This window comes from Nerophis ophidion, linkage group LG01, assembly GCF_033978795.1.
Source record: "Nerophis ophidion isolate RoL-2023_Sa linkage group LG01, RoL_Noph_v1.0, whole genome shotgun sequence".
Classification (NCBI taxonomy): Eukaryota; Metazoa; Chordata; class Actinopteri; order Syngnathiformes; family Syngnathidae; genus Nerophis; species Nerophis ophidion.
Window position 1 is genome coordinate 91,220,130 of NC_084611.1, and position 10,711 is coordinate 91,230,840.

The 10,711-nt window shown below is 38.2% G+C and overlaps 1 protein-coding gene, 5 non-coding genes and 1 pseudogene across 6 annotated transcripts in view; 4 read left to right on the top strand and 3 right to left on the bottom strand.

Moving 5' to 3' along the window:
* LOC133562146 (adhesive plaque matrix protein-like) overlaps positions 1-1,538 on the bottom strand; it is a 28,658-nt gene extending 27,120 nt beyond the window's left edge. The window contains exon 1 of the mRNA XM_061916104.1: positions 1,472-1,538. Coding sequence (XP_061772088.1) covers positions 1,472-1,538 — 67 coding nt within the window. The remainder of the gene's footprint in view (positions 1-1,471) is intronic.
* On the top strand, positions 39-157 carry LOC133563049 (5S ribosomal RNA). Its single transcript, XR_009808982.1, has one exon. It is a non-coding gene; the product is annotated as a 5S ribosomal RNA (ribosomal RNA).
* Positions 1,539-2,823: 1,285 nt separating the features above from the next.
* LOC133563043 (5S ribosomal RNA) lies at positions 2,824-2,932 on the top strand (annotated as a pseudogene).
* Positions 2,933-5,185: 2,253 nt separating this feature from the next.
* LOC133562983 (5S ribosomal RNA) lies at positions 5,186-5,304 on the top strand. Its single transcript, XR_009808973.1, has one exon. It is a non-coding gene; the product is annotated as a 5S ribosomal RNA (ribosomal RNA).
* A 625-nt stretch (positions 5,305-5,929) lies between these two features.
* On the top strand, positions 5,930-6,048 carry LOC133562788 (5S ribosomal RNA). The gene has a single exon (XR_009808910.1). It is a non-coding gene; the product is annotated as a 5S ribosomal RNA (ribosomal RNA).
* Positions 6,049-6,721: 673 nt separating this feature from the next.
* Positions 6,722-6,840, bottom strand: LOC133562912 (5S ribosomal RNA). Its single transcript, XR_009808946.1, has one exon. It is a non-coding gene; the product is annotated as a 5S ribosomal RNA (ribosomal RNA).
* Positions 6,841-8,867: 2,027 nt separating this feature from the next.
* On the bottom strand, positions 8,868-8,986 carry LOC133562799 (5S ribosomal RNA). Its single transcript, XR_009808911.1, has one exon. It is a non-coding gene; the product is annotated as a 5S ribosomal RNA (ribosomal RNA).
* Positions 8,987-10,711: the final 1,725 nt, after the last annotated feature.

Sequence of the window (10,711 nt, forward strand, 5' to 3'; positions counted from 1 at the left end):
AGTTGCATTTAAAAAGGTTGTTTTTCCATGTTTGTTCGGCTTACGGCCATACTACCCTGAACACGCCCGATCTCGTCCGATCTCGGAAGCTAAGCAGGGTCGGGCCTGGTTAGTACTTGGATGGGAGACCGCCTGGGAATACCAGGTGCTGTAAGCTTTTACACTCACGCCAGAGGGCGCTGTTTCTCACTCAAAAACAACCCTCTTCATTTCACTTTCACTTCATTTTACACTAACATGACTAATATTTATCCATCTTTGGCCTGTTTTTGACATCTTACCAGGCTACAAAAACACATGTCATATTATTAAATTCAACAATCAAGGACTTTTTGAGCCCTGATAGTCCATCAATATGCTGAACACTGAGTGATATGTGTTATGTTTCCCGTGCAAACATATGTAGGACAAATTTTGGATTATTAACAAAACGTCTTTAATGGCGTCAGGTAGGACATCAGCTAATGACACACACCTGCTGCTTTGTTCTTCGCTATATATGTACTAAAGCAGTGGTTCTCAAAATTTTTTCAGTGATGTACCCCCTGTGAATTTTTTTTTTATTCAAGTACCCCCTAATCAGAGCAAATCATTTTTGGTTTAAAAAAAGAGATAAAGAAGTGAAATACAGAACTATGTCATCAGTTTCTGATTTATTAAATTGTATAACAGTGCAAAATATTGCTCATTTGTAGTGGTCTTTCCTGAACTATTTGGGGAAAAAAAGATGTAAAAATAACTAAAAGCTCGTTGAAAAACAAACAAGTGATTCAATTATAAATTACTTTTACACATAGAAGTAATCATCAACTTAAAGTGTAATAGAGATCCATCTGGATTCATCAACTTCATTCCAAACATTTCTCCACGAAAAAAGAAATTTTTACATCAATATTTATGGAACATGTCCACAAAAAATCTAGCTGTCAACACTGAATATTGCATTGTTGCATTTCTTTTCACAGTTTATGAACTTACATTCCTATTTTGTTAAAGTATTGTTCAATAAATATATTTATAAAGTATTTAAGAATTGTTGCTATTTTTAGAATATTTAAAAAAAAATTCACGTACCCCTTGGCATACCTTCAAGTACCCACAGGGGTACACGTACCCCCATTTGAGAACCAGTGGACGAAAGCACTCACACACACACATGATCCTAGCCTGACATCTAGTGGCTACATTGTGTACAACAACTATCACCACATCCCCTTTTTAACCTTGTCTCTACCCGTTTTGAAATGTTTTTTTCTCTCTCCTAATCTCTATTCATACCATTAAAACCTATAATTGTTCAACACACAAACACCGGGTCAGGATCATTGAAGATTGAGTCTATCAGGGGGTTGAACTCTGCGTCCAGATCTTCTCAGCACAGGTAATGTGTCCATCTGGTCAGCTGATCCAGTTTCTTCAGGCACAGTGATTGTTGTTGGCTCAGGTGACGCAGTGACAGTCACATCTTCACCAGTCCTGCTGTCCTTTGCAGTCTCTGGAACAGCAGTAGTCACATCTTCTCCACTTCTCTCCTCCATTGTATCTTTAGTTTGGAGCAAACTTCCTCCATTCCTTCTCAGAATGACAATGTAAGATCTTGAAGCTATTTCTTCTCCAACAGTGGCTTTCCTATTCTGGATATTTGCATCTTCTACTCTCACTGCATCATGTCTAGTCAGTGGTGTTAGATCTTTTGTAGTCTTATCATCATTACATGTTTGTTGCCTTTGGAGATTTGTCACTTTCTGCCTCAACTCCTTGTTTTTATTTAGTTTTGCAGTGTAAGGTAGAGTGGTGCGCAGTTGACATCCCATCAGTGTTTCAGCAGGACTTCATATCTGATACAGGTAAGGATTTCATATCTGAGGTTTACATGAGTCTCTGCAGAGCTTATGCTGGGAGCATGAGTCTATTTTGTAGCTGGTGACAGAGCATCCGCCAGGACAAAGTGTAGCAGGCGTGTAGATGAGGTGGAAATCATAGCGTTGTTGCTCTATCATGAGTCTTTGGATTCTTGGAGACATCTGGCTGAGATTCTTCTTGATTATTGCAATCAATGCTTTGTGGTCTGTAGCTGCTACAAATGCTGGAAGGCCGTAGACGTAACTGTGGAATTTTCTAAATCCATACACAAATCCTAAGCCAGTGGTAGGCAAACTGCGGACATCTGGCCCGTTCGTCCCTTTAGTACGGCCCAGAAAATATTAGAAGAGAATTGAGCAAAGATCTGTTTAGAGAATTGCCACAACAAATCTGATACTGGACTTGGATGCACTGTGAAAAAGGGTGATCAACAACACTGCTCCCACTAAAAGAGAATGTAAGTGTGAACCCTTTAACACCATTTTTATGTTCCTCTGATGTCCTGATATGATATTGTTGAAAATAGATGTACTAGGATGAACATAGACCATGTTTGAGAAGTCTAGTCTTAGTTCCAACACATATGATATGCTTTGGAATGCACCATGTGCTCGCCCGGCCCCTCTCTCACATTTCACAAGCCAATGTGGCCCCTGAGCCAAAAAGTTTGTCCACCCCTGTCCTAAGCATTCTTGTGTGTTAAACTCACTCGACCAATTAAGAGGATTCTGAGTCTACGTGTACCGTTGCATTCTGGGATATATGCTTAACAGAACTTTGACTCAAACTAATAAAGTACTTAGCGTCGTTAAATTACTATCTGCAATCCAGATTTGTAATTAAAGGATGTGCATTATGCTAATATGATATCCGTCTATTAATATTAATTAGATACTAATTTTGTCCCAGCTCGTCTGTGAGCTGTTTCATTTAAAAAGGTTGTTTTTCCATGTTTGTTCGGCTTACGGCCATACTACCCTGAACACGCCCGATCTCGTCCGCTAAGCAGGGTCGGGCCTGGTTAGTACTTGGATGGGAGACCGCCTGGGAATACCACGTGCTGTAAGCTTTTACACTCACGCCAGAGTGATGACAAACATTTGTTGTAAATTTGCTGGTAATGTTTTACTTTTAGTCTTAAACATGACTCATCATGTCTGTAACTTTACTAGTTCCTGTACTTTCAATAAAGCAGAATTAATGAATAATATGTTAGTGTGTTCTAAGTCATCTACTTTATGAATAATCCTTATAGCTCTTTTCTGTAGTTGCTACAATGCCTTTATGTTCCTCTTATGTGTGTTCCCCCACACTTCCACACAGTAGCTGATATATGACAATATAAGTGCACAATACAATATACACATTGCCCTGTAATCTAACACATATTTTACCTTGTTTAAGATAAAAATACGCTTTGACATCTTTTCCGTACATGTGCAAAATGAGATTTCCATGTCAGATCGTCATCCAGTATCACTCCTAAAAATCTAAGCTCAGAAACACTTTCAATATCAATTCCATCTATTGACAGTTTGATTGTTTCCTCTCTTTTTCTCTTACAAAAAAAATCATTAACTTTTTTTTTACATTTAATGATAATTTATTGACATCAAACTATCTCCTAAGTTAATCATTGATCACTTGAACTCCTTACAGTTGTTACAGTATCCATTATCACCAGAGGTGGGTAGTAACGCGCTACATTTACTCCGTTACATTTACTTGAGTAACGTTTGGGATAAATTGTACTTCTAAGAGTAGTTTTTAGGCAACATACTTTTACTTTTACTTGAGTATATTTATAGAGAAGAAACGCTACTTTTACTCAGTTCCATTTATCTGCAATCAGGTCGCTAATCGCTACTCTTTTTTAATCGATCTGTTAATGTTTGTTTTGATTTTGTCAGACATGCATTCAAAGTAGGAACTACGCATGCGTGTGTTTCACCAATCAAATGCAGTCACTGGTGATGTTGGACCAATCAAACAGAGCCAGGTGGTCATGTGACCGTCACACGTAGAACCCGACATGTTGAAAAACTTATCGGGGTGTTACCATTTAGTGGTCAACTGTACGGAATATGTACTGTACTGTGCAATCTAATAATAAAAAGTTCCAATCAATCAATCAAAAGTGTAAAGTAAAAAAGACACTTTTTATTTCAACCGTACTTCCCGTCAAAAGCCTAAAGACTGATCGCACAGTTCCTGTCTTCACAATAAAAGCGCCGCTCCATCGCGTCTGCGCTAACAAAATAAGAGTCTCCGAGAGGCAGTGCAAACAAGCTAGCAAGCTACGGAGTTTGCCGCCAAAGTATTTCTTGTAAAGTGTATAAAAACGAATACGGAAGCTGGACAAATAAGATGCCAAAAACCAACGACTTTCATGTGGTATTAGACAGGAAGGAGGAACTTTTTTTCTCCTCCATTTGAAAACCGGGACGTCGGATTCCAATCAATGCAAGTCATCAGAATCAGGTAATACACCAACTTATATTCTTGTCTTCATGAAAGATAGGAATCTATATGTTAAACATGCATGTATATTCATGAAAACACCTTCAACATGTCAACAAAAACGGCAAAATAAATAAATATACATTTTATACTGTATATATAAAGGTATGTAAGTATATACATATATATATATATATACACTGTACATGATATGTGTGTGTATGTATATATGAGGTAGATCACCTCGACTTGGTCATTTACTAAGTAATTGATTAATGTTGAAAAACTTATTGGGGTGTTACCATTTAGTAGTCAATTGTAGGGAATATGTACTGTACTGTGCAATCTACTAATACAAGTTACAATCAATCAATCAATCAATGAATGCCTACTGAGGCTATGGTGCTGTTAAGTTATTGTGGCTCAATTTGCCTTAATTTTTTTTTTATTTTAATGTATTATTTAATATATAATATTGTTTTAGTTGCTTAAGAGATATTCCTGGCTCTGAATTTGCTCATTGCTATTTTTATGTTTTTGTGCATTATTTGTTGCCGTAATCATTAAACAAACAGGTTATTCATCAGTTACTCAGTACTTGAGTAGTTTTTTCACAACATACTTTTTACTTTTACTCAAGTAAATATTTGGGTGACTACTTCTTACTTTTACTTGAGTAATGAATCTCTAAATTAACAGTACTCTTACCTGAGTACAATTTCTGGCTACTCTACCCACCTCTGGTTATCATTTTATACAACCTGTGGGATCTCATGTCGATCTAAAGTTCGTCCCAACTTTCTGCCAAAGCTCACACTGTGAGCTGTTTCATTTAAAAAGGTTGTTTTTCCGTTTTAGTTCGGTTTACGGCCATACTACCCTGAACACGCCCGATCTCGTCCGATCGCGAAAGCTAAGCAGGGTCGGGCCTGGTTAGTACTTGGATGGGAGACCGCCTGGGAATACCAGGTGCTGTAAGCTTTTACACTCACGCCAGAGGGCGCTGTTTCTCACTAAAAAAAGCAATATTCATTTTACACTAACATGACTAATATTTATCCATCTTTGGCCTGTTTTTGCCATCTTACCCGGCTACAAAAACACATGTCATATTATAAATTCACCAATCAAGGACTTTTGAGCGCTGATGGTCCATCAATATGTTCAAGACTGAGTGATATGTGTTATGTTTCCCGTGCAAACATATGTAGGACAACTATTGGATTATTCACAAAACGTCTTTAATGGCGTCAGGTAGGACATCAGCTAATGACACACACCTGCTGCTTTGTTCTTCGCTATATATGTACTAAATCAGTGGTCCCCAACCACTGATTGGTACCGGGCCGCAGAAGAATGTTTTATTAATTTTTATTTAAAAAAAAAGAAAATTAAATACTTTTTTATTTTTTTATTTATTTATCTATTTCTTATTAAATCAACATAAAAAAACACAATATGCACTTACAATTAGTGCACCAACCACAAAACCTCCCTTTTTCATGACAAAAACGTCCCTTTTTCATGACAAAGAAAAAACAAAACAAAAACCAAAGCACAGAAAAAAGAGTTTCATTTAAAAAGGTTGTTTTTCCATGATTGTTCGGCTTACGGCCATACTACCCTGAACACGCCCGATCTCGTCCGATCTCGGAAGCTAAGCAGGGTCGGGCCTGGTTAGTACTTGGATGGGAGACCGCCTGGGAATACCAGGTGCTGTAAGCTTTTACACTCACGCCAGAGGGCGCTGTTTCTCACTAAAAAAACAACCCTCTTCATTTCACTTTCACTTCATTTTACACTAACATGACTAATATTCCTTGAGGTGCTTTGCATTAAAAAAAAAAAAAAGAAACAACACAATATACAATATGGCCTAAGACCACTCTAAGAGGCAATGTAAAAAAAACGAGACAATAAAAAGTATAAAGTGACTAGTAAAACTGACTAGAGAGGATTAATGCTGATTCCCAGTGTGCTGAGGGGGTGGGAGTCAATATTTCCTACCGCCTATGCTGTGCAGGCTTTTTATTTTGGATTAAATATGTAAATAAATATGGTAAATATTGTCCAGTTGGCATGTAACCACTGATTGCACAGTCCCGGATCGTGATTTTTATTCTTTATACAATCCAGCTGTGTTTAGTGCAGTTATGGCCCAGGGGTAGAAACTGTTCTTGAGTCTATTTGTGCGGGTTCACATGGTTCTGAAACGTCTGCCGTCTGCAGCCCTCAAAAGTCCTTGATTGCTGAATTTTATAATATGATGTGTTTGAAGATGGCAAAAACAGGCCAAAAATGGATAAATATTAGTCATGTTAGTGTAAAATGAAGTGAAAGTGAAATGAGGAGCGTTGTTTTTTGAGTGAGAAACAGCGCCCTCTGGCGTGAGTGTAAAAGCTTACAGCACCTGGTATTCCCAGGCGGTCTCCCATCCAAGTACTAACCAGGCCCGACCCTGCTTTGCTTCCGAGATCGGACGAGATCGGGCGTGTTCAGGGTAGTATGGCCGTAAGCCGAACAAACATGGAAAAACAACCTTTTTAAATGCAACTCTTACAGACGAGCTGGGACAAAAGGACTATTTGTCTTACAGCGTGAGCTTTGGCAGAAAGTTGGGACGAATTTTAGCTCGACATGAGATCCCACAGGTTGAATATAGCAACACTAGATACTGTTACAACTGTAAGGGGTTCAAGTATTTAATGATTAAACTTAAGATATAGTTTGATATCAATAAATAATCATTAGATTAAAAACAAAGTTTATGATATTTTGTAAGAAATATCAAACTGTCAATAGATGGAATTGATATTGAAAGTGTTTCTGAGCTTAGATTTTTAGGAGTGATACTGGATGACGATCTGACATGGAAATCTCATTTTGCACATGTACGGCAAAATATGTCTAAGCGTATTTTTATATTAAACAAGGTAAAATATGTGTTAGATTACAGGGCAATGTGTATATTGTATTGTACACTTATATTGTCATATATCAGCTACTGTGTGGAAGTGTGGGGGAACACACATAAGAGGAACATAAAGGCATTGTACCAACTACAGAAAAGAGCTATAAGGATTATTCATAAAGTAGATGACTTAGAACACACTAACATATTATTCCTTAATTCTGCTTTATTGAAAGTACAGGAACTAGTAAAGTTACAGACATGATGAGTCATGTTTAAGACTAAAAGTAAAACATTACCAGCAAATTTACAACAAATGTTTGTCATCACTTCTGAGAATGAAGAGCATAGAAGAAAAGGTCATGTCAAACATCAGTATTCAAGGACAACTTTAAAACAAATGTGTACATCAGTGGTGGGAGTTCAACTACGGAATTATCTTTACAATCTGATAAAAGACTAGAAATATATTCCAATTGAAAAAAATATATAAAGACAGAACAATAAGATCATGTGGACAGCCATAAGTGTTTACATGTTGCTTTATATTTATTATTTTACTTATTTTTCTGTCTGGTTTTGTATTTGTTTTGTATCATCCCGTGAGGTGTATATTACTTTTTTTGTTAAGTTTGTACTTCATGAAGTTTTGCACTTTTTTTGTGTTTTCATTATATTTGGATGTATTTGTTGGTTTGTATGATATCCATGAAGTGAGACTATGTATTATGTTGAAGATTTTTCTTCATCCTGCTGCTTCTCAGGCATTGGTGTGTAAATGTATAATTGTATAATTGAGGTATAATTGTCTACGGATCAAAGATGCACATCAATGAAGGAGATAAATAGAAAATGGAAATAGAAATAAATGCAATGAATGACAATGGAGGAGAGAAGTGGAGAAGATGTGACTACTGCTGTTCCAGAGACTGCAAAGGACAGCAGGACTGGTGAAGATGTGACTGTCACTGCGTCACCTGAGCCAACAACAATCTCTGTGCCTGAAGACACTGGACCAGCTGACCAGATGGACACATTACCTGTGCTGAGAAGATCTGGACGCAGAGTTCAACCCCCTGATAGACTCAACCTTCAATGATCCTGACCCTGTGTTTGTGTGTTGAACAATTATAGGTTTTAATGGTATGAATAGAGATTAGGAGAGAGAAAAAAACATTTAAAAATGGGTAGAGACAAGGTTAAAAAGGGGGTGTGGTGATAGTTGTTGTACACAATGTAGCCACTAGATGGCAGGCTAGGATCATGTGTGTGTGTGAGTGCTTTAGTACATATATAGTGAAGAAGAAAGCAGCAGGTGTGTGTCATTAGCTGATGTCCTACCTGACGCCATTAAAGACGTTTTGTGAATAATCCAATAGTTGTCCTACATATGTTTGCACGGGAAACATAACACATATCACTCAGTCTTGAACATATTGATGGACTATTAGCGCTCAAAAAGTCCTTGATTGGTGAATTTATAATATGACATGTGTTTTTGTAGCCGGGTAAGATGGCAAAAACAGGCCAAAGATGGATAAATATTAGTCATGTTAGTGTAAAATGAAGTGAAAGTGAAATGAAGAGCATTGTTTTTTGAGTGAGAAACAGCGCCCTCTGGCGTGAGTGTAAAAGCTTACAGCACCTGGTATTCCCAGGCGGTCTCCCATCCAAGTACTAACCAGGCCCGACCCTGCTTAGCTTCCGAGATCGGACGAGATCGGGCGTGTTCAGGGTAGTATGGCCGTAAGCCGAACACACATGGAAAAACAACCTTTTTAAATGCAACTCTTACAGACGAGCTGGGACAAAAGGACTATTTGTCTTACAGCGTGAGCTTTGGCAGAAAGTGGGACGAACTTGTTCAATTTGGATGCAAAGAATGACTTGATTGTGATTACCTCTCACATTATCCCGTTTCACTTATTAAAAACAAGAAGTTGAGGCAGAAAGTGACAAATCTCCAAAGGCAGCAAACATCTAATGATGATAAGACTACAAAAGATCTAATGCCACTGACTAGACATGATGCAGTGAGAGTAGAAGATGCAAATATCCAGAATAGGAAAGCCACTGTTGGAGAAGAGATAGCTTTCGCGCTCTCAACTCTCCATACTTGCCAACCCTCCCGGATTTTCCGGGAGACTCCCGAAATTCAACGCCTCTCTCTGAAACCTCCCGGGACAAATTTTCTCCCGAAAATCTCCCGAATTTCAGGCGAAGCTGGAGGCCACACCCCCTCCAGCTCCATGCGGACCCAAGTGAGGACAGCCTGTTTTCACATCCGCTTTCCCACAATATAAACAGCGTGTCTGCCTAATGACGTTACAACTGTAGAATAATCGAGGGCGACTTCTTGGTTTCTTATGTGGGTTTATTGTTAGGCAGTTTCATTTAAGTCCTCCCAGCGAGGTGACAACACACAACAACAGCAGTCACATTAGCGTCTACCATAAAGCAGTCCGTCTGCCGTAAACAGCAACGTTGTGACACTCTTAAACATGACAATACTGCCATCTACTGTACATGCATATGTGACAATAACATCTACGGCTTTTAGAGAGTGCAGTGCACAACTGCGCACACAACAAGGAGACGAAGCAGAAGAACGAGGAAGATACAGCCCTGGCGACGCCGACGACGAGTAAGATGAAGAAATACGTTTGTAAGTTCCAAGTCTGCGATTGGACCTGGATAGCCTCCGGGAAGAAGTAGTGGTAGTTAGAAAAATGGTGACAAAGAATAGAACAAGGATGGACAATTCAACCCTTAACTCAACAATGAATAGATGAGAGTTATGTGTATGTATATGTGTAAATAAATGAACACTGAAATTCAATATACATATATATATATATATATATATATATAAAATGAAATAAAATAAATATATGTGGAGATAATATATATATATATAGATGGATAGATAATTCTCTGTACAATATGTATCATGAATCCCTACTACTAAAATACATTTGTTCTAAAAGGGGTTCTATTTAAAGGCTAGAGTATGCAAATGAGTTTTAAGATGGGACTTAAATGCTTCTACTGAGGTAGCATCTCTCACCTAGCCCTCCTTTCTGCCGGAGAAGACGATCGGTACACGACACCCGTCTTTTTTCCGAGACTGCCAACAGGCAAGGAAACAATACCACACCCCGACCTACAAGCCTCCAGGGTGACAGCCAGGGTCCTTTGGTCCACCACAATACCAAGTTGTCTGCACACATCTGGAAAAACATTACAATCCTGGGCAAACATTTTATTCATAAAGCAGTTTCTAGGGCACTCAGAAACGGAATAAAAACAGGAATATTTACAGATAAAAAGCAAACTCACCTGAAATCTGATTAAATGTGCTTAGCGTATTTCCTTGAATTGCCGCCGGGTATATAGTATGCGCCTGTCTAGAATTACTGCCGGGTCAAACTCGTTTCGCAAAATATTATTTTTATTAGCGCATGTGTAGAATTTCCA